This window comes from Pholis gunnellus (assembly GCF_910591455.1).
Source record: "Pholis gunnellus genome assembly, chromosome: 12".
NCBI classification, from domain to species: domain Eukaryota; kingdom Metazoa; phylum Chordata; class Actinopteri; order Perciformes; family Pholidae; genus Pholis; species Pholis gunnellus.
The window spans coordinates 14,689,047-14,712,714 of record NC_136539.1 but is presented as its reverse complement, the minus strand read 5'-3'; the positions used below and the strand labels follow the sequence as shown (position 1 = coordinate 14,712,714).

The 23,668-nt window shown below is 42.5% G+C and overlaps 1 protein-coding gene across 1 annotated transcript in view; it reads left to right on the top strand.

The window, feature by feature from the left end:
* Window positions 1-5,733: 5,733 nt before the first annotated feature.
* Window positions 5,734-23,668, top strand: part of myo10l3 (myosin X, like 3) — a gene marked incomplete at its 5' end in the record, with an annotated part of 49,580 nt that continues 31,645 nt past the window's right edge. Inside the window, 2 exons of the mRNA XM_079170155.1 lie at window positions 5,734-5,754; window positions 18,433-18,531. Coding sequence (XP_079026281.1) covers window positions 5,734-5,754; window positions 18,433-18,531 — 120 coding nt within the window. The remainder of the gene's footprint in view (window positions 5,755-18,432; window positions 18,532-23,668) is intronic.

Below are 23,668 nucleotides of genomic sequence, written 5' to 3'. Positions count from 1 at the left end.
CAAAAGGATTGCCATGAAAAATGTTGTATTTACATTCATTCCCGCTGTTCATGAGTACAGCAGCCTCACAGAGCTGCCAGCATGGCTGTAGACTATTATTTGATTTGTTTAGATTTTTCTTTTTTTATGCGTGTTTGCATTCTTGTTCCCTTAAATTAAATCCATGTATTGCAGAGCTGTATTTGTTGATTCAAGATATGTATGCAGTACAGAATCTAAAAATATACAGCTATATGTCAAATACACCAGCTTTCCCCTTGGTTTCAGACGATATGATGCCACATGAAACACACGATCATTTACTTTGAGTCTTTAACATTTTTCTTTTGCAAAATAATAGTTTGTTTAGATTTTGTAGATTAGATTTAGATGTTTTGCTTGCATTAATAACTGGGATTTATTTTCTGTTAAATGCACCTTGAAAAAAAAACAAAGGAGAAGACAATAGCATTTCATTGAAACAAAAACACTTATAATTGAATCCGCTGAATCGTTACGGAATATTTTCATTACATCATCTTTTGCCCTCCATCATGAAAACAGCGGACATTGTTGACATAGGTGTGAGTAATGCTTTCAGTTGGAGACCTGTTGGCCCTCTGGTGTTCCAGGATCAGCCACATAATTTAATAAATGTGGCACCAGGATTTGTCATCGACCATATTTACACATAAATATGACGCTGCCAGCGAAAGTGATCCAATAAAGATCGAATCGCCTTTGTTTAATGATATTGTCAGACGTTCCATTTTTATCTCAACGTTCACGTTCTCTTCTCTCCTCCTGCCATCCATCTTATCTAAACTACATTTATTTCAATCAATTTTATACCCTCTCCCTCCCTCCTTCTTTGTCTGCTTTGTTCCCTGGGTGTGTCCAATAAACCACTGCTCCTCGGACACAGCGGCCCCCATCCTGAAAGATGAATAAGCAATGACCACACTAATCTCGTAATGTGTAGCTTCAGCTTCACACAATATCCTTTTAGACTCTTGGTACACATAATATTTACTTAATATTATATATCTATACTTTATTTACAAAATATTGGCATTTTGTTTCTCTTGAGGTTTTTCTTTTCTTTTTTTTTCAGCTAAATACAAAGAAAGAGTGTCTGAATTTTCAGTAGTTGGACTTTATTGAATTTGACATGTTGCCACTGACTTTGCTTGAAGCATATACGTCATAACAAAAAAAGCAGGCGGTGATATAATGATATAACTGAGCATAGATCAATGTTTGTGCTTGGTGTTCAGAGGGCACTCGGGGTTCAGGCAATAATACACGGATGGGTGCTTTTTACATAATCAAACAGCCTCCAGTTAAGCGATTATCAAGGTCTGGCTGTTGAGCGACTAATCAAACAATGACAATCAGCCAGTGGGACCTCCGTCACATGTGCTGGAGCCAGACTTCATTGTTTGACATGAGGCTGAAGTGTCCTTCACCTGACCTGAATGACTTTGCCTGAGGTCTCGTCTGCTAACACGAGGGTCATCACAGACTCCATCAGCCCTCCACCTACACAGTCCCTAACAATTCATGCACTGTTTTCATGCTTAATCAGATGTGTATTTAACAGAGCCGTTGATCTGAAATAGTCACATTACCTCGGCTCGGTACCCCGGTTGGAGCAGACCATCAACATATATAGCACCTGGCTCTGTTTGTTGGTGCCATTGCATGTGGGCACAGAGACCATTTCTGGAGCCACAGATCTTCACACAAATGTACTGCATGCTGTAAGAGCAGGAAGTGGGGGCAACGATTGTAAAGTAGATCCATATTAGCGCTGCTTCTTAATTTTACAGCTTGCAAATTGCAACATTAGCTTTTAAAAACATTTTGATACCGTTTAATGTGCCGTACAACTCCATCTTCCTGTGACCTCCTTACGGCGTTTGTTGCTCCTGCACGATGAAGGACTGATAACCGTCGTCCAAATATGGAAGCACATGTGCTCGTGGCTTTCAATTTCACGCTGAACAGCCGGACTCTGCTCTCGACACCATGACACAGACAGATAACACATCTGACATTTTGCACACTGATGTTCAGACCTCACCCAGGCTCTGTGGTCGTTCTAATGCACAGGTCAAGATTTGGTCGTTTAGTCAAGCCTCTCATACAGACCATGTCGCTCTTGGTGTAAATTATGTTGTTTTCCATGTTTAGGGAGCAGAAGTGCAGAGAGAGACCAGACGTCAATTTATGTGTGTCTTGTACTGTTTTCTGCAGCAAATAATTGCTAGCAAAGCATCCTCTTGAGTCGTCTCCTTCGACGCCCATCCCATGTCTGTTACATAGGGTCACAGATGTGTTTTCAAACGTAATGCAAAAATATACGGTGTCACATGCACTTTTCAAAATACCTCCCTGACACTGATAGCAATGAGTTAAAAGGCTGTAGAGAGGAAGACAAATGTAATTTAGTGTTATTGGCTCTGAAATAATGCTGTTGTGCTTGGTCTTATGTGAGCGAAAATAGATTGTTTCCCTCTTTAACATGCGGAGCCATTGTCCTGCTGCGACGGTCCACAAGTGTTTTTCAATATTGAATCCTTCACCTGCACGGTTGTTCTCCTCAAAGGACCCCACCAGCAAATGTTGACTGGTTGAGACCATAGCGGGAATGAACAACAGCCGGTCTTATGATCCTCGTCCCTTCCCCCGGTCCCTCTGGGGATCTTGATGACCAAATGGATGTTTTGTTCTTGCTCTCTTTGTCCTCTCAGGTAGAGTGAAAGTCAGCCTTTCTCGAAATCTGCTCTATTTTCACATTAAGGGGTCAAATTAGTCACTTACTCAAAGAGCACTTCTTTCACCATTGTTTGGTTTTGGCAAATGTGTAATGGGTAATGCTGAGTCAGCGCAATGCTGGATATCCTCGACATGCCACCCTGACTCCTCTCAGTCAGAGCTGACATTCATCCAGGATTTTATGATTAAGGTCAGATCACCTGAGACATGATGTGGACTGTTCCTGCACAAAGTTGGTCATCAAGGTACTGTACATTCCTAATGCTGACTAATACAGTACCACTCACAATCCTCAAACTTCCTCAAAGCACACTGTGGATGTTTCAGTAATAAACTGTGGTTGGGGTTCAGAACTAAATATGACTGTAACTTTAAGCCCTTGTGAAGATAGCAACTACAAATAAAAAGCAAATGTCCCTAGCACTGCACATAATTTCCTTCTAAGGAACATTTATAAACTCTATGAAATAAACTGCAAATGCGTATGATCCATTTTTATATAAATCAGCACAGTTACAAAGAAATGTTAACCATACTTTTTACGTATTAAATATTATGCAAATGCTACTGCTACGTCCATATCTGTTATGTCCTATGATATAACTATGATAATCCTATATATATATGTTTTACAAGTATTGACAGGAAATGACTTAGTTTAAAAATATAATTATCCAGACAGAATTAAAACTTGCAGTGAGTGTGAAAGGAGAACCTGTCTGGTCTGGACCAGAACCTTATACATCGATGGTCTGGACAAGCCCTCTTTCAGTACTGCTACAGTCAAACAGTCTGTGAGCTTTGGCATCGGCAAAATGATTCTCTTAAAGTCTTTACAAGAGCACGAAACAATGATTAGGTTGTTCTTATTAAAGCTGCTCTTACATTAAACTTGTCTAATTTTGTACCGACAAAAAATACTAATATACATCTGTATATTACTGTAATGTTGATCTACTAACTATTGTTAATACATCCAAAAAACTACATTACCATATACTCAAAACACAAATCCCAAGAAGTCCAACCTAGTTTATAGAGGAGAGGAGAAGATGATGCATTTCTGTTTTTAAAAAGTATCCAGATGGGAGAACAAAATGCCAAAAAAAAGCCACTAAGAGCTTTGGGAGCTCCAACCAACATTACCAAAGGAATTTCAGAGAATGTGCTCTGCCATGTCACTTCCTTTAGTTGCCACACAGACAACACTGATTACATAACAAACGCGACACAATTTGCCAGTCTGGATGTCTTGCATGACTATTGCATATAGATTAATGTCGGTCTATCCACTGTTATCCCCAGGTCATGAGTGGGTGGCTGATCTTACTGGCATAAGGGAGCAGATTAAAAAGCCTTGCGTTTTTTTTTCTCTCTGAATTGATTGTAAGCTTAAAAGACAACCAGTAAGATTCCATCTGGTGACTGTGGGGAAAGCGTACAATAATAATAAAGCTCTGTTTAGTGTAGCTTGTGCACAATTATCTATATGCTCCAGCAAGATTGTTTGCCACAGTGCAAATACTCTCACTGGATTCATTATTAGGTAATTATTGTCTCAAAAGTGAGAGAACAGAACTTTATGTGGGTTTGTATGATGTATTCGTGTATTCATTTAATGTACTAGAAATGTTTTGCGTTCTGTTATTTTGTCGTTTTGACTGTTTGTTTGCGTGTTGTCATGAATGGCTGTACATGTTTTAGATTACTATATGCACTGCTTTTAAGATTTTAAACTGTAGCATGAAATTGTAAGAATTACTTAAACTATAAATACCCATCGAGGGACTGGTGTTGGAAATTAGCTGTGGTTATATAGTGCAACCGTCATTGCTTCCCTGTACTTGTCCTTCACAAATAAACAAATAAATAAATAAAATAAATCTATGGGCCAGAAAACGAACAGAATAAGCTAAAACTAAAAGCTAACAGCTGCAGAATTGGGCCTATTTTGTAGTTGGTTCTTGGAATTGCTTAGTTCAATGTTTATTGTGTTTAAAATGTATGACCGCAACATAATCAAATCCCAGTTTTCTCACTAGCTAGTCAATTTGTATTATCGGTACAAAACTACTATGCTGTGTTACCAACCATTGAATGCCATCGTTCAGTACTTGACAATTTGACAGCGTACTTGGGTGCTAGAGCCATATTTAAGTACAATACCCCAGCCAGTGTCCCATCTATTGGACCAGTCTTAAAAAATGTCAGCCTTTATTACAAAATGTCTGTATAACATTGCATTTATATAAAATAAAATAAATTTCTGCATATCCTGGGACCCACATCACTTGGTAAACATCTTTGACTAAGGTCTGCCTCTTCCTTTTCCTTCTCAGTTTATTTTTCCCCAAGGAGGAAGTCAAAGTAATAACTCGTCTCATCCTCAGTCTGTAGCACACACACACACACTTGGACAACTGGGAGTGAATTCAGTAAGCTGCAGGAACTGACCTGTTATTCATTTTTTGCAACAATTCCTCCCTTTGTGCACATATTCCTGTCTTATATTCCTTAAAGTGTCAACATGTGTGTGTGTGTGTGTGTGTGTATGTGTGTGTTGAATAACGCAGGGGAAACGTGCACATCCTTTAAAACCATCCGACTCTTTGTAGGAATGGACACAAAAAAGGGCGTATGCCGAGGGGAGGGCTGTGACCCTGCAGGCTCCGCCTCTCTGCATAATGTGCCGGCTTCATTGAAACGACTAGACAGCAGAACACACAGCAGCGCGGCACCACACAGCCTTCACGGGACACTCGTCAAAACGGGGAAGAAAAAACTCTGAAGTACAAGAATATAGCACCGCAAAATGGCTCCAGTCTTCTGAGCGAGGGGACGGAGAGAATAACTTTTTTCTTTATCCTGACGACGCGGATGGAAATCACTTGGGAGTACAGCTTCCTCTCCTCCTCAACCGTGGTACCCTGAACTCAGACTACAAAGGGACGAGAGGTTTGGGCACTGCTGAAAATGGATACATTCTTTTCAGAGGTAAGTTCGAATGACTTTCTCCACACAGCGACACTGTTTTTTGTATTTGCTCCCAAAATATTTTGGGACCGCGACGGTCTTTTGTTTTGTTTTTCTACTTGTGCTGTGCGCGTGCCAGCTGCGTCTGGCTGGTCCCGTTTGAGCCTTATCTGTAGAGTGTTAGTTAACTTATCACCAAAGAAAAGCACCACTTTTTCACACCCAATCTGCTATGAGTTTTCTCACTCACTGAAATATAAATATCCCAGACGAGCACCGGGCTGGTCTACAGGATGCAGCTGTAATGGGAGCAGTAATGCCCCCAACAAGCTACATTTAAGGACATTATTGCTGCCCAAATAAAAAATACTCTCCTGCAATTATTCCCAGATAATCTCATTACTGGCCAAAGGCATACAGGATTATGTGAAAGCATCTCTGCCATTCTCTGGTTCCTCTTTTGTAGTTTTAGTTTATGACTGAGAATCCAGTGACCTACCAACTTGGCTGTAAACGCTGAGTGTGTTGCCCTTGTAGGTTGGATGTGTCATCTGCAAATCAGCCCAGACACCGACTATACACGTATAGAGGCTGTGTAGAGACAGGCTGTAGGTCTGCTTTGTCACCCTCCCCTGAGTCAGAGGAGGGCACACGCGCGCACACACACACACACTCACACTCACACTCACAGAAAGAGAGAGAGAGAGGCAGATGTGAGTCTCCTCCACTCACCTCCTGTATCTCTACCATCCACTGGACTTGGCCCTCAGTGATGAGCTGTGTTGTGACTCAGTGTAGGTAGTGTTTCAGAGGGGACTCCTGATTCATGCTGTTTCCCACTGTGCTGCTCCCTATTTACAACTGTACACAGAATGAAACATTGCTCTAAAACTGATATATAGGGACCATTATAAGACTAACTGAGGTCTTCTTCATAATTACAGCAAAGTCCCAGAGTTTTACCAACCTTCAAAAACTGCCGTCATGGTGTCTGACTGTGAGTTCTAGAAACTGCTGTTTCAGTACAAGGAAATGACTGAATTCTTGTCATTTTCGAACAAGAAAGTGGCTCAACTGAGTGATATTTCTACAAAATAGCGTCTTTCTGTGACTTCAGTCTAGAACTAAAAACATCAACCTTAAAAAGCCCATGCAAACTATAGTTTTCAATATTCTGTTGCATAAACCAAATGTGTAGCGAACAGATTGAGGTGAACTGGATTTTGGGTCATAATCTGATTTGCTTTCCAGAGGAAGGTTATGATTTCAGATCAGATCATCATAGAGCATTGTTGTTATTTGGTGTGTGTCCTTCGTTCTCTAATAACTGATCTCCCCAAACATGTATTTGAATTTCATCCAGGGTGCATTTGTTTTTATTATTTTCCTAGTGTGGTTATGTAGTATATTTTTAGCTTTTCATCCTGTGATGTAACCCAAAAATGCTTTCCTGTGTCTTGTGCCTTCAAATTATTTGTAAAGGACAAAGTCTTAACGTGTAGTTTGGTTAAATTCCATCAATGTTTTTTTCCTGGTCAAGTCAACTGACATCAAGTTAAACCTTGTATCTTTATTGGCAGCAACTGTAGACAAAGTAGCAAAACGGGTATCAAAATGTCCTGGTTTTTTAAATGACTTCTGGGTCAAGGAAAGAAATCAGCTTCCTGAACTCCTCAGTGCAACCAGTGTGGAATTAATTAAAGAGGAATTCTGGAAGTGAAGTAAGACGAGGATTAAACCAGACTCCGTGCAGCAGGATAAATCTTAGGCGTGATTCATTACTGTGCATCCAGTGGATCAGTCGGTCTGATGTTGACAGCTAACATGATGTTGATGTCAACACATAAATTATATGATCGTCTTTTTCAACTCTTTGCTTGTAACGCCGTGTTGGAATCTGCTTCTCGATCTGAGAAGAGACTCCTTTGCAAATCCGGTTAATTGAAATAAACGTTGTCCGTGCAGCCTTTATCAAAAGTCAGTTTATCTAGGCCTAATCTTGAGCTTATCCTTGCATGTCACTGGCGATGGTGAAGGTGCTGATGGAGAAAAAGGAGTGGCAGGTACGAGGGTGTGTGCTCAGAGGTTTGTCCTGAAAGCTCATCCTGTCCAAGCCTTTCCTCTCAGGAGCTGACACAACACCGTAAAACCCTCAGCGGCGCTGCCTCCACTCCACACCCAATCCGTCCTCTGACTGGATACGACCCACTAAACACACACACATACCTGGAGTGTGTTACAGATCTTGTCCCTGCCTTCTAACGTTTGCCAGGCTGCTGGGTTTGGTCATCATAGACTCTCATATGTCAGGAATCCGTGCGATAATATTCCCACATCTGTGGATTTTTTTCATGCGTTTTTGAAAATAGAATCTTTACATCTTCGTGAAAGCCTCCTGTTGATGAAGTGAAATCCCAGCTATGTGAATTTTCTAAACTTGGTAATCAGTTCTTTTAAAGCATCAGCTGTTACACACTGTAAAGCCACTCGAGGACCTTTCCACACCAGTTAACTACTTCCCTGCACTACACGCCGAATACCTTTCTCTTAAAGATACTCTGACAGAGGGAAGCCCAGATTCCCAGCCCTGACCCCTGAAATTCCCAGGTCATGGCCGGCCTGTCATCCTTGCATTGTGGAGCCTCGGTGACAAGGCTTTAGGTTTCACACCATCGCCACCGCCCCCCACACACACACACACTCACACACACGGACACATTCTCCCAATCCTGAAACATCGCTCACAGCCCTATGTGCTGTTTATGTCTAGTTCTTTGAAGCCGGAGCCGTGGGTCCGCATGCTCGGTAAGCGTTCTGCGTTGAAATGGGTAACGTGAGAAAGGCCAACCTGCTCCGGAGGCCGGACTATTTTTCTACCCGGGGTCTTTTCTACCCAGTTGTCACTTCCTCCAGCTGCCACTTTAGAGGGCTGAGCATCTGAGATCATTGCTCTCTGCTTCCAACCACGCAGACGGCGGATGGAGTAAGGAAGGAAGTCAGGAAGTATAGGATGTAAGAAAGGAAGGAAAGGTACACAAATGGCTAATGGATCCTGCCTTTATTTTGTCGGTCTTGGCATGTAATTATACTTGGAAGGGGTTATTGTGTGCATTGTCACATCAAACGAGGGGACTTTTTAAACAATGATGCAGCCTTGTCTTGAAGTTGTGTTGAATGAACAGCGCTGGCTGTTTATGAACAAACAGAGGGAGGTATTATTAAGGAGTTGGTTTATGTGTGTCAGCAGAAGTCCTGCAGCTTTGGTAAAGTCTGGAGGTGGTTTAATCTGTCACAAGAACGCTGGCACTAATTACCAACAGGCATTTGTCTGAACACGCGCAAAATAACATGGATAATCCGTTCTCATAATGACACAGACGCGTGCTATTAGGGGAGGCGGTTTAGGTAAATGAAAATTTGGAATTTGTTGAAGTTGGATTTTCCATTTTGACATAACGGATAGTTTTCTACATTCAAGGTCTGCTTGGAAACTAGAATCAGCTGTGTGCTACCTTGTGTTTGCACGTCTCTATCAGTAACCTGATCCCTGTCTATCAGCGAGCTGACCGTCACACAGCTCAGTGCTGTGATAACCTCCCGCTGACACCACGCTGTTGACTTTAGCTTCAACCTGCTACGTTACCAAGCTTTTCAGACAAAGCTGTCTATTTGTTGTGATAGAAGGAAAAGAACACCTTTCCACAGTTTGTTCACAAATGACAAATTAACGCAGCGCAGGAGCTTGTCTTCCTGTCTATGAGCTCACGATGATGGACAAACAGTTGCTCTATGAAGTGCTGTGACAACGTTTTTCATCATCTAATTCTTGGCCAGAAAGAGAATTATTCTATTTCTGAAAAACACTGTTCAGCTGACCTTCACTTATCCTATATGTTCACAAGACGCAGCTCATAAAACATATTAATGTTCAATCTACTCTCCATCTCCAACACCCATCCTTCCTGCCCTCTCACTGTGTGTGTGTCTCTGTGTGTGTATTCATATCAGGGCAGTCCTGGGTGTGTCATCCTCTGAAACATAAATCATCATAGGTTACTTGGAGCACTTGTGCAAGTTGGTAACTTTCTGTCATCTCAGGTCACGATGAAAGAGAACATCCTCGACTATCGTCTGCTATATCTGTGAATCTAAAATGAAATGAAGAAGTCTTTGTACAGTCATGCAGAGTTACGTCTGGCCTTGATTAAAGCAATAGCTCATGGTTTGATGTACTCTCCTTGTTCAGTGTCAAAGCAACAGCGACATGGAAGAGTACAAGGGGCGTATTTCTTCAAGGGAGTTAAGAAAAACAACTATTTGAGAGGAGGCCGCTGTTTACATTTGAATCCAGTTGTAAACACTCGTGAACTAATTAAAGGAATAGTTTGACATTAAAGTTAAATGAAAATAGCTGAGGCCTGTGGTCAGTAAGCTTAGCTCAGCACAAATACTTCAAAATCAGCTTGGCTCTGGCCATAAGTAACAAAATCCACCTAATTAACATGTTATGGTCTCGTTCATTCAACTTCTTGCTAAGCTAAGCTAATCGGCTGCTGGCTCTAGCCTCATATTTACACATATGCAGACATAAGGGAGTATTTGTTTCTCAAAATGCCGCTCGTGTTATCTGTTTGGCCACTGTCTGTGTTTAGTGTGCTGTTCTGTCTCTTCTTCATGTCTCGATAAGATTTCCAGTAATCAGGTGACTCTTTTTTTATCAGAATGGCGTGCTTTGTATTTTGCGCGGCAGGAGTTCTTTACGCAAAGAAAATTAAGCCTCACACAATAACTATCTGTTGGCCTTCATCTTGGCCGCCCTACCTGACAGACACAGTGAGCTGGTAATAAGTGTATAGCTTAAATCCTCTGAGTTCAGAGGTCTCGTCTGGAAGCTTAATAACAGCCAACCTGTGATTACTGCTCCCGGGCCAGATGGTGACTTTCCCTTTTTAGCCCCCTATGATTACTGCGCTCAGAGGCAGCCTATTACGGCATGGAGTCTGTCTCCACACACTTGCCTGTATATTACATTTTCCTGGTTAAACACATTGCAACATTCACAAGGGAATATACTGTAAAATTGTTGACTCCCTCGTGATGAGGTGACTGCTGCAGTTGTATTTTCAGAACTAATTGCAGGAGGAACACCCCGCTGGGCCCAACTATACATCCCACACTGCATGAGCCTTTACTGCCATGGCGTGAAGAGTCTAACTGGCACCTTGGTGCTTAAAGAGGCAAACAGCGCAGCATGGCACAATCCACAGTCATGACCGGTTAGCTTTCCCATCCATTCCCATGCTTGTTTTATTAGACATTGAGTGTGTGTGGCTTGGCCCGAGGTTGTTTGTAGGATCGTACACGGAGATACTGAGACGGGCATGTGGAGCAATGTTAAGTGTTTTATTTCTCCCACTTGGGGCCCAAACCTTCCTTCACATCCTCCTGCTATATATAAAATACTCCCCACATTCCTTAAGAAAGCACATGAATTTTCAAATGCTGCACAAGCTCATGCATATCTCCACTGTGTCCAATCAATACGTCATCCTGACCACCAATGCGCCCTCCCTGCTGACCATGATACATCATGCATGTATGCATGATGCATATTTTCATAATTTTCACGATATATTAATCTGCCGATAGATTATTCAGATTACTTTCACGTAAGGAAATGAATCAAATCTTAACATTTAAGAAGCTTGAATATGTTTGGCATTTTCGTTAACGTAATCGATTAATTGATTATTAAAAATAGCAGTTAATCTACTGACTCATTTTCTTTATCTGTCTGTGTTTGTGTCAGTCAACAAAATGGCAAAGAGGCTGAGCATGATGAAAAGCAAGCACATCACATATTTGAGGAGCTGAGACAGTCAAGACATCAAGTTTTGGTCATTTAATTAATCAATCATTTGTGTTAGCAAGAAAACACATGTCCAAAATGTATAAACTGTGTAAGACAGGACGGTCTCCACGAGCCATAGTGATCAATCCGGGACAATGTGAGGTATGAGCGAAGGTCAAAGTCAATGTAACAGGACCCAGGTCCTCCAGCGATGGCTCCACTCAACCTCAACAACCACTCCTCCCACTGGTCTGTCCCCCAGATGACTCACACAGTCAAACACACACAGTCCTGACAGCAGCATTCCTGGAATAGCTCTTGGATTCCTGCTGTGTGACCCCACAACAGTCAACAGATGAGTTCAGAGGAGGCTAGATATGTGGTTGGCTGACAGGAGGAGGAAGGCCAGGTGGCTTCGTAGCTATTCAAAGTCATTAAAGCTTAGCTGACAATCCAATCAAACCTGCAGCAATCGCATCATTTTGTTGCCTCTTCGTCTCCAGCCTGGAACCCATTCTGCTGTTAGAAAATGTATCATAACCCTGAGCACAGGATCACACTAATACCTTGATCACTGTAGATCAGCAGTGAAAGGGAAATATGTGCGCGCGGGATAAGCATGTAAAGCAGGACACTGTGACAGAAGCCTGTGTCAAGTGCTCCTCTTCTTCATGTGCTCCTGAAGACTGAAGATTTGTTATGCAAATTCTCTTCAGTGAACTCATTAGCAACATGGCAGATTAGCTACATCAGACGATGACAGAGGGGAGGTGCTATTTAACCCCCAGACACACACTGACAGAGACAGACAGACACAACAGACACACACACACACACAGACAAACACACGTAAACCTGCACATAGTTGCTTAACTTGCTCTTGTGATTCCATTTAGTATTTTAATGAAAATAGTTGAAAAGACAGCGATGGCAGCAAATTGCTGCTGTGTTGCATGTGTTTGATTTCCATTAACCCAGTGACACAGTTGCATTCATAACTTCATCACCCCCAGAGCTTCTCCTGTAACAAAAACAGTCTATGAATATGCAGATGAAGCATGGGTTTAACTGGTGAGGCTGCTGCCTCCGGGGCCCTCCTGCTTTAAATCTGTTTATAGCTTCCTCAGCAGGGGGTGCAGGCAGCTCCTCGAGAACAATTGATGAACTGCACCCTTTTTTTTTGCTTCTTCTCTCACTCCCCCCCCCTCCACCACAGACGAGGGGGAAGCCCTGTTCCCCTAAGGGACTCCTCCTCCTCCTCCATTAGCTAATTTCTGATCAGCTGCTCCCTCCATCATTAATTCATACGTCTTCCAGCACAGATGCTGACGGTTGCCTTTAATCATATGATTTCTCCCCTCGGTCACACATAAACCTGCCCTCCCTCGCCCTCACCTCATGCTGGTCGTGGGCCTCAGCAGGCAGACGAGGAAACAAAGAAAATGTTTGAGGGGCACACAGAAGCACAGTTGTATTACGTCACTGTTATTCATTCTATGATTGAGTTTTTATACTGGTCAGTAATCACATGCAACGTGATGAGACGGTTGCCTGATGGTTACAGAAGATAGCATGTTGCCAGAGGGCTGAATCCTTTGAAAACCGGTGCAATAAATTATCCTCAATAATTGCTACTAAAGAGCTCTTGAGAACGACACTCAACCCTCGGTTGGCCCAGAAGAGCTGCTCAGAAGAACAGTAGAAAATATAAACGTATATATAAAATGTGTAGATAACACGTAGGACGTCCTGCTTTTGCCCCACTGGGATGTTTGTGGCCAAAGACACAGAGGGATCTTTGCCCAGATTCCCCTCTCAGCTGCAGTCAGCCCATTTCTTTAATCTCACCCGCTACTTGGCCGTTTCCTCCTCATTCCACTCACTCCGCATTCAGGAGATTTGGTTACAATCCCTGAATTTGGCTCGTCTCCCTATTGATGGACAAAGCAATAAACTCCTGCATTGTAACTGTCGTTTATTCTTCTGGCTACATGCATTCATGTGGCTTTGTTATTCCTATATTCCTTGCAAATACTGATTATATCAAATAATCATTTTTCCTACAAAAGAGTTATTTCTCACACATGCAGGAAACATGCACGTGTCATTATGCCATTTGACCTTTTAAATGCAGGTTATCCGTCCAGCCAGTGTTCTGGACTGCACATCTGCCCAAGTGAGGTCACAAAGGGCCCCGGCCTCATGCCTCTCTATTGTTATGATAATGCTGTGAGGTCTTGGTATTTGAAGTGTAAATGACGTGCTCGACGATGGTCCAGATGTGTTTTTGAACATCTGCTTCTAAATGAGACGCATTGAGAAATGTGAGTTTACTCCGACAGACTTAGACAAACACAAGTAGTCTTGAATGAACACAAGAAGGCACATTTGAGAGAGACAAGTGAAAGCAGCTACAGCTCGAGTTTCTTTTAGACGAATACGTTCCGGTGTTACGTTTATCTTAGCACAACAAATGAGATGCTGGTCTGAATCCAGCTGGATGTTCTCGTCTCCTCAGCCAGGCACCAGTCCTGGCCAGCAGTCAGCTGAACCTGCTGCCCTGCTGGTTCTGCTGGGCAGGTGTTCACTCGCCCGCCCTTTCGAAAACCATGCTGTGATCCAAGAAATTGGCTTGTCATAACTAACTGTCCAACCGTGTCCAAGTCAGGATGAGTTAATTAGCTTTTCTTTTGTTCTGGCTGATCCGATCACCCGATACCCGCCTGTGCTCACACTACGCCAGACTGCATCGAAAGATCCGTGGCACCTTTTTACTGTGTATTCCCTTAAATATTTAACGCTCGTTCATTAGCAAATCTCTGGAGCTGGATGTCATCATACAAGCTGCAGAAACTCAAGCCTCCCAACTCCAACCGGTGGTTTGTGTGTCAGAGAGCATGATGGGACGTCAGTGTGCGGCCTGTGTTGGTGGGTTGGATTACTATTGTCAGCTGCGCAGGCTCAGTGACATGCAGCATTAGGAATTTTTAAATGAGCTTGAGCTGGAAATGTCACAGCAGCAGTTCAGCTTTGCTTTTTTTAATGGAGCTGTTAAAACATCTGGTTACCAGAGGCATGGGAGTGGGGGGTTAACTCGATAATTAAATCCAACGTAGGATGCGTTTTGTTGTGAGATTAACGCTGCACTTTTCAATGATTCTTCTGCAACAAGAACATTTCCGATTCACTAGTTTAGACAGAAAGGTTAGTTGTGCGGCAGCAGGTGATTCAAGTTTAGGGGACTTAACAGAAGCTGATGCCCGTGTCCCTTTTGCGTCCCAGCTGGCTTTTGTTTGGGATATTTCCGCCTGGTTAACCTCTGAGCTCTCAGTCAGAGGTGGTTGCCTTTGTCCTGACTTTAGTGACGGAGCTCCTGAGGATGGAGGGGACAAGGGGGAGGAGTTCTGGTGAGACCATCTGTTGCTGAGACAATTCATCTCTACTTTATACCCTTCAGCTTCGGACTCTTTTGGCACACACACACACACACTCACAAACAAAGACGCAAACAAATGGACAAACACGTCTGGTGTTGTCTGTCTTGAGCGCTGAGGTCACTGGAGGACCACACCACTTCTTCTATCAGTCATCCAGACACATCCCAGCGTATGTTGGAGGAAGACCTAAATACCCAAAGGTTTTGAGGATAGACTGTTTTACAGTGAATGACAGCTGATGGTGTTATGCTGACTCCTGAGATAACATGACGTTTCTGATCACTCTTACTAAGACGAAGCAATGAATGCTTCCTCATTCTGCGATGGCTTGTGGCAGCCGTGCACATTTTGGAGTTGAACTGTTATAAATGTGAGCTATAATTATTATATATATATAAAAAAAAATGTATATCTTTGAATCACGAAGCCAGAAGACTGTATTTTGTATGTGGTACAATGTGAACAAATGTTAAAATGAATAAAAAAGTAAAAGTGCAACACGAAACTAGCACAGCTTTTTGTTTGTTAGGCGACTACTGATGTGGCTTTTTCAGCACAATTTAGATTATAGTGCCCGGTGGGCAGTTCTCCAGAGAGCAAGTCACTCTGCACAGACGCTGGTGCAGCAAGCCAAGCCAGAATTGGCATCTTTATGGGCCAGCCCGTTGCTGACTGTTGGTTCACTATATATTGTTGACTCATTTAATTAACCAGATATTATGTGACTTATTGGGTCTCTTAATTACTGAACTGTGTGAAGAGTTTTATCTGACTTCATCCATAAAATTGTATTCGGGACTTCTCTATGTTCATGTGAATGGAAAACCTATGAGACTCTGACTCAGCAACAAAACCATTCGAATCTTGGAAAAATTCTTTTAATATTTGCGTCACGTGAAAATGAAGCAAAACCACGATGTGGTGTAGAAAAAACACCGCATTATGAGCCGTCTCACTGCTTTCCATGCCCTGGCCTGTCTGCTGCTTTAGTCTGTGTAACATCTCATATAATCTACCTTTTGTTATAACCCACTCCCTGCAAGTTTCTTTACTTTGTCAGCTCCACTGTTGCAGTCTTGAATACAAACAACCTCTACGAGACGACTAGTACTACCAGCTATATTCTGCTGATTTCAAGTCCCTGTGATTTGCAGTTACATAACAGAAGTGATCTTCTTAAAATCTATAGAGTAAATCTCCTCACTGGACCTCAGAGAACTCACGTGAAGCAGCTTTTCCCTGAATAGGCCGTGCATGCCAGGCTTGTACCAGGCGGACACAGTCGGCCGCTGGTGTGGAAGTCACCAGTCGTCTCATATTAAGTAGAAACTGAGTTTCTATTTTTTGGCCACGTGTTGTGGCCACGTGTTGGAGAATACCTCTGTTATATTTGTGCCCTGATGTTTCTGTTTGTCTGCCTCTTTCTCCAGACAATGGGAGGCGGGACATTATCAGGTGCCTGCACCCTTCCTCTTTCCCCTCTCGGCCCCCCCCCCCCCTCAGCCTCCTCCTAATTTACACGACCCCCTTTATCCCACTCACCACCCTCCCTCGTGGTTTGAGAGAGCTACATTTAGCTGTGCTCCATTAGCCGACTGAAAGGGAAAAAAAAAAATACTTGATGTTGGAAATAGGTTTGCAGACTGCCCGGTTGTACTGAGTGACCCTTTGTCCAAAAAGGAAACCTAAATCATAGAATAAAGCAAAGAATCGAGACCAATCATCACTGTGAGCGGTGGAGCAAGTAAATGGACTCTGAGTAATTCTTTACTGAACCAATTTCCTCTTTGTCTCTGTGATTCAGCAATGTTACGAGCAGATTGCATTTCACTGTTAAAACAAAAGCATCTCGATCCTTCCTCTGACCCTGGTGGCAAACACAATTGTGTTCCATGTATGAGAGTATGTGTGCACACACGTGGCAGCCTGTTGTTAATAGTTAATGAGGATTGATGTCTGGATGCGGTGACCTTGTATAAGGTTTCCTAGAGGAATCCATGCATATTGATCTCTTCAGTTTTATGCTCTGTTGGACACACAATTCCCTTTTTTGCTGCGTGTGTTCCCCGGCCACTTCAATGGCGGTGATGATTAATGGTGTTTAGTTAGTCAAACGAGAGAGGGTGACTTACAGTCTGAATTTCTTCAAAGAGCACATCCTATAAGTGTTACACTGAAAACCAAAATATTCAATTTGTGTGACATTATTTACAGTTGAGACCATAAAAATAAAGCTTCTTAAAGGAAAAGTCTGACATTTTTTAAAGTATGCTTTCTCGCAGAAAGATCACTTTCATAACCACAAATTGTCAGTTTTGCGTATCAGTTTTTGACCATTTAAACAAACCAGATATGACTTGTTCATTGGTAAGCTCTAGAGATGCTAGTGAATTTTGTTACCTTCAAAGTAGCTAGGCTAGGCTAGCTGTTTCCTCCTGTTTCCAGTGTTTATCCTAAGCTGAGCTAATGCTATGCTTGCTCTAGCTTTATATTTTCCACACAAACTTGTGAGCGGCATCGATCTTCTCGTTTAACTCTCGCTAAGCAAGAGAATAAGCACATTTCTAAAAATGTTCCTTTAAGGGTAATACATTCATCATCAGATAGTTTACACTCATTTATGTTGTTTAACCAAAGGCCACATTTATTGTTTTTCACCCTAACAAGCGTGGATTTAGTCATCCTAAGACATTTACAATTTCGACTGCACAGGCGTTCACTCTCCTCCACTACGGTCATTAAAATGCAGCCGGTTCTATAAATGTATCTTCCAACACTGTGAGGAAATGACAGTCCGTCTGAGCAACCAGCCTCAGATTCCTGTTATTGCTCCTGGTTACTGAGCTGCTAACAAACATGTCTGGGAAGGCCGGTGACTTCACACAAACACACAGGAGAGCAGGCCGCCCAGATCAGCTAGTGCTGGCGATAATCTCCACCTGGAACTAGGACTTCATCCGGGACGGTGGCAAGAAGCGTCTTGTGGGTTGCCTGATTGAAGTATAGAAACCCCTCACAACCAAAGACTGAAAGCCTTTTTGACAGTTTTACAGAGTGTGTGACTCTGAGTGGTAGTTTTAGTCTCTGACACACCCTCAGCATGCAGGCCTGGCACACATCTTTCCTCTGCTAAAAGGCAATGACACTCTAATAAGAGGATACGTGTGCCAGTTTAGTGCGGTGAGGGAGTTGCTGTGTGGCAGAGTGGTGAGTAATGCTGGGAAAAGAGAAAATGGTGGAAAGACAGAGAAGGAAGAAAACTAACCTCTCCTGTCTCTTCTGACTGAACTTTGCCTTTTCTTGTTCCTAAAATGTTAAAATGTTAAAATGTCTTCCTCAAACCGACGACTTCAATATGACTACTGGATGTGTCCAGATGCTAATGGTGTTTTTCTGGCTATTGTGTTGCAGGGGGCCCGTGTCTGGCTGAGACACAAAGAACAGCTCCTCCCCTCCACCGTCAGCTCTTGTGATGACTCGTCCTTGGTCCTCACCACCGACTATGAGAAGGTAAGAAGACTTGTTTTTCGTTGCTGAAGCGTTTAATGCTTCCTAACTCACTTTAAACCATCCGAAAGGTCTCAGTGTGTCTGCACACAAACCCCTTAAAGTCAGGAAAAAAAAAAACACTTGTTCATTCAAGTCATATCAATACATTTGCAGGCTTTAACTGATGAAATGTACATGTGAAGCCTCCCCTCGTATTTCATTTATAATTTACAAGGTTGTAGTATAACGTAGGAGAGGAGTGGCCCAGAGTGCATGTGAGAAGGTTAATTGTTTGCACACGTGTTACATCTCAATGGCTCAGCGGTGGAATCAACACCTTTTGTAATAAAATAAGAATGACAGGAATGGGCTCCTTGTGTCAAGTCATTGGCCCGAGCTTATCTGTTTGGCAGTGCAGGGTGGTCTTTGTGTCTGAAGGAAATCCTGTCAGAGAGAAAGGGAGAGAGAGAGAGGGAGATAGAGGCGGCTAAAAAATTGTTTTTCAGTCAAATGTCGAGTGTGGGTCAAACCCTAAAAGCAGTGCATCTAATCGTCCTTTAGTTCCTGACTGTCTAAAGTCAGCCGCAGGTCTTTGGTCAGGTCAGGGCTGCAGGAAGGAACAGGGTAGGGCCCAAGGACGGACTCTTTCTGCAGGATCTCAACATACAACATCACATCCACACCCAGACGGCCATCGTCCGAACCACAAGCCGAAGCCCTGCTTTATTCCTTCACTGGAGTCCTCGAATGCTCATATGAAGACGGGTGGCATATGAAAGAGAGGTCGCCAAGCATTGGCATGTTGGTTCTCTCAGTTGGTCTGCATGGCTGGAGCGCAGGCTTCTAGGCTGACGGCGGTGGGTTGAAGGAAGAGAGTGAACATATGAACTCATCCTGAGCATGTGTGTTTGATGTTTCTATAATCAGCACTGGGGATTCTTGTAGTGTGAGAAGTCAACCATGTGTTCTCAAAAGGACGGGGATAACTCCGACCAATGGAAACACCATCTATCAAAGCTCGAGTGGGTCCACAGCACCAGGTTAGAGGTTGAGAAATTAATCCGTCTTAATAAGACCGGAAAATACCACTGAGTGCTGCTTTCACCACCCTCAGTAGGATTAGAAAAAATAACATTTGGTCGATGTGACGTCACATTTTATTTTATGTGACTGGGTGTAGCTGAGCTGAAGCTGGACTGTCTCATATGATCCTCACGTGCAAGCTGGGGAGGTGTTGGTTCATCAGGCCAGGCATATGGTCTGAGACTCTGCAGCCAGAATGACAGGAATGCGAGACTGAAAAACAGCCCGTCTCCACCTTCAGGATCACCGGCTGACCTCATATGATCCCCTGTTTCTGGATGACGTATCTGCTGAGGTTTATTTGCATTTCCTGATGAAGTTGTGATCTCTATTGAAAGGGATAGTTTGGATGTTTTAAAGTGGGGTTGTATGAGGTAATAATTATCCATAGTCGGTGCATTACCTCCTGTAGATGACAGTCTGCACGCCCCCCCCAGTTTGGAGACGTAGACAGGAGTACCAGCAAACTGCTGTGGACGGGGGAAGCAGCCAAACGTATTTTAGACACCTAAAAGAAAGGCTCATTAGAAAAGAAAATCTAAATCTATTTAAATGTTTGCGATACTTAGCATATTTTCACAGTTTTACCGTGCTGTCAGACAGCCCTTAATGACGAGGAACCGATCTGAACGTGAAACTTATACATTCTCTCTTCGAAGCAAACTGTTTGACTAAAACAGTTTAAATAAGTTCCACTTTTCAGTTCAGTTCAGGTCGGCCTTACTTTTTGGTGACTAAAATACATTTCAGCTGCCCGGGTCCACAGCAGTACATTGCTGTGTCCATGCTGGTATTTCTGTCTGCTTCACCAAAGTGAGAGGGGTGCAGACTGCTGTCTGCTGTAGGTAATACACTTACTATGGACCCCATACAACCAAACTATCCCTTTTATTTAACCCAGCTCCTCTAGTAGGTTAAGTGTAATATGTGTGTGTGTGTGTGTTGTCTTTGTCCTGGTGTCTTCACTCCTGTGTGCAGTGTCAGAAGTAGTTTGGTAAATGAATCCTGGCAGCATTTTACCTTGGGGGGGATATATACCATTATCCATTGCTTCAGCGCTCACACTAAGGTGCAGCTCCCTGCCTGAGTGCTCATCTTGCAGACTCAATAGTGTGTCTTTACCCACACTGCATCGGCTTTTACAGGCTGACCTGGCTGCTGTCATATTAGCCATCATATCAGCATTCATCACTGTCTCATCCCCGATACACCACAGACCTGAGTGGACCAGTATTATCCAGCAGACACACTCAAGCTGAGATAAATGTCTTGTGGCTTTGTGTGTGTTCGCATCTGTCCGTGTGTGTGTGTGTGTGTGTGTCTTGACCAGATGGCACCAGCTGGATTAACAGTGTGTGAGTTATCCCCAGAGGGGCGCACGTGTAAAGAAAAGCAGGAAGCGGCTCTGTCACCTGAACTGAATAGCTGCTGGTGATGTCATCTTTGCCTACCCGAACGATACGATTGAACTTTGTCGGTCTACGAGCCACAAACACCATTTTTACGCATCAATCATTTGACACATGCAGTACATATTATTAATAAAGCTCATATTTTATTTTTGTTGTAAAATGAAAAGCAGCCAAATTATGGCCAGACATTGATTTGTAATAAATACAAAGCAGAAACAATTTGTCGATTAATCTATTATTAGACAATTGATAATTTAATCATCAATTAAGAACATTTTTAATAAAAAATTCCATGAATTTCCTCCACTTACAGTTTCTAAATTTTGTCTTATTTGATATTAGACTGAAAATCTTTGGGTTTCTGTCTGTTTGTCAGACAAAAGAAGCAATTTGATGATGACAGCATTGGCTGGGAATGGTGATTTTGTATTTTTTTCTAAAATTTTATTCGGGTACTTGAGAGAGTAATGAACAGATGAATCGATAAGGAAATGAAGTGTTATTTGCAGCCTTTTAATAAATTCATTAATTCAGTCATTTTGCTAAAGGACAACACAGATAAAAGAGCTCCTCGTGGTTTTTGTGCTCTTGTTCTTGTCATCTTGTGCACAAAACAATATTTACACAATAAACATTACTCTGTGTCGATGCCTTGCTTTACAAAATGTGTCTCTCACTAAGTGTGCTGTCTGAAGTCGTCCACGGCCTGCAGCCAAACAGTCTCTGAGCTTTAAAATAGGTCTTTTATGGCCCCTCAGTTTTTTTTCTGGATTATTGGTCAATGGAGGCATTATGTAAGTCTTTATGCGAGTGATGTGTATTCACAAGAAATAACATGCACTCTCAGACGTTATTGTGAGCATCTGTGTGTGTGCGAAACAACTGCTCTATGCCATGTTTTCTGATATTGTGGATTTTTAAGCAGGATGTAATGTAAAAGTCTCTGCTATTTGTTTTTACAATTTTCCCCATTAATAAACCTAACTCCTGTCTCCTCCCCCCCATGTCTCGGGGGACTGGGTGGGATCTCCCATCAGCAGATGGATTAACTGTAAGACAGAGAGAGAGAGAGTCAAAGTAAAAAATAAAAAAAGAAGATAAATAAGACCGTGTTTGTGTTCACACGCCTGTGATTCTGTATCTGCCCATGTGTCGTTTCTAAAGGCTTGAATATATCTGCCAGTAAAAGGCCACAGAGCGACAGAGCCTGACGCCGCCCACATGTGAATATTCAGCCGAGCTGGTCGAACAAAGCAGCAGCAGCAGGGTGTGGTTTCAGGGAGGAGGGAACAAAAGGGAAAGAGCGTTACATCAGCAGCAAAGTTTAAAATGTATATTGTTGCTTTTGTTTCATCATTGTCATCAGGAAAACTGCTCCAACTGAAATCCACATTTCATAATCTACAAATAAGAGTGATGAATGTTCACAACTGAGGAGCTGGAACCAGAGAACGGTTCATGTTGTTGCATGAAAAATGACTTTGGTGATAAATCATCGGAATAATTGCTGATTATTTTTGATTTGCTATTTATCACAAGAGATCACAGGCAGACGCAACTGTCTGTCTCTCACAGCTGAGATGCTTAAAAACCTTCATCACGAAATCTAAGAGTAAAATAAAGTTGTGAATTTTAGAGCAGCAAAAGCTTCAGTGAGTAGTGTTGTTAATTTCTCTGCTTTGCGTCCAGCCTTGTGGCCGGCGGCGTAGAGCACTAGTGTCAACACCAGGCTCCATTTGGAGAATATTGATTTTTAACAGTGAACATTTTCACTAATCAATCGCGAGTCCCATGCTGTTATAAGTGGGATGAAATTATCTCCAGCCGTCATTACTCCACTCAGATCATTAACACGGATGAGGCTGCAAACACTGTGATGATTGTCTGACGTGCACTGACTGAACTCATGGGCAGAAATGAAACTTTAATTCGAGCCAATGTGTGCTCAAAATAAACACATAGTGTGTTTTGAACATGAATTCAGAGCAGTTCCATAGATCCAAAGTGTGATTTGTTTTTTTGGAAGTTGTTCAATAACAGTAGACACATTGTTACATCACTGTTGGGCTAGTCAGGCTTTTGTTCCACAGTCCCTGTATGGAAAATGTTCCAGTGTGTCTAATTGTTTTAATGGACACTAACAGAACATGATTGTACCTCCTAAGCATTGAAATGGAAATAGTAAAGAGTATTAGTCTGCGTCGAGACCTTATCTGCTCTCATATTCCATCTTAGTTTCCTTCTAGCCGTATCTGCTGTTGTTGTAAATCATTTGGAAACAAATTTATGAAGACAAAAATGGATATGGATGAGAAATGCTTCGGGACAAAGCTCGGTGACTTATCTCACAGGAATATAACCAACAATGAAACCAAAACCTGAGGAATGTGAAACCTCTTTTGAAGCTGGAGACTCCAGCTTAGTTTTTTTTTCTCTGTGCATCTCTGATGTTCCTGGCATGAAAAAGTCGCTCGAGGCACATTCTGTGAAATCTGAACAGTAAATTATCCAGAGCAGATAAAAAAAACAAAGGTCACATCATATGATGTAGAGACAGAAACAGAAACAAGACATACTGCAGAGCATCTGCACACACACACACACACACACACACACAACGATATGACGAGCCAATTCCTCTCTCTTTTGTTGTATATTGTTCT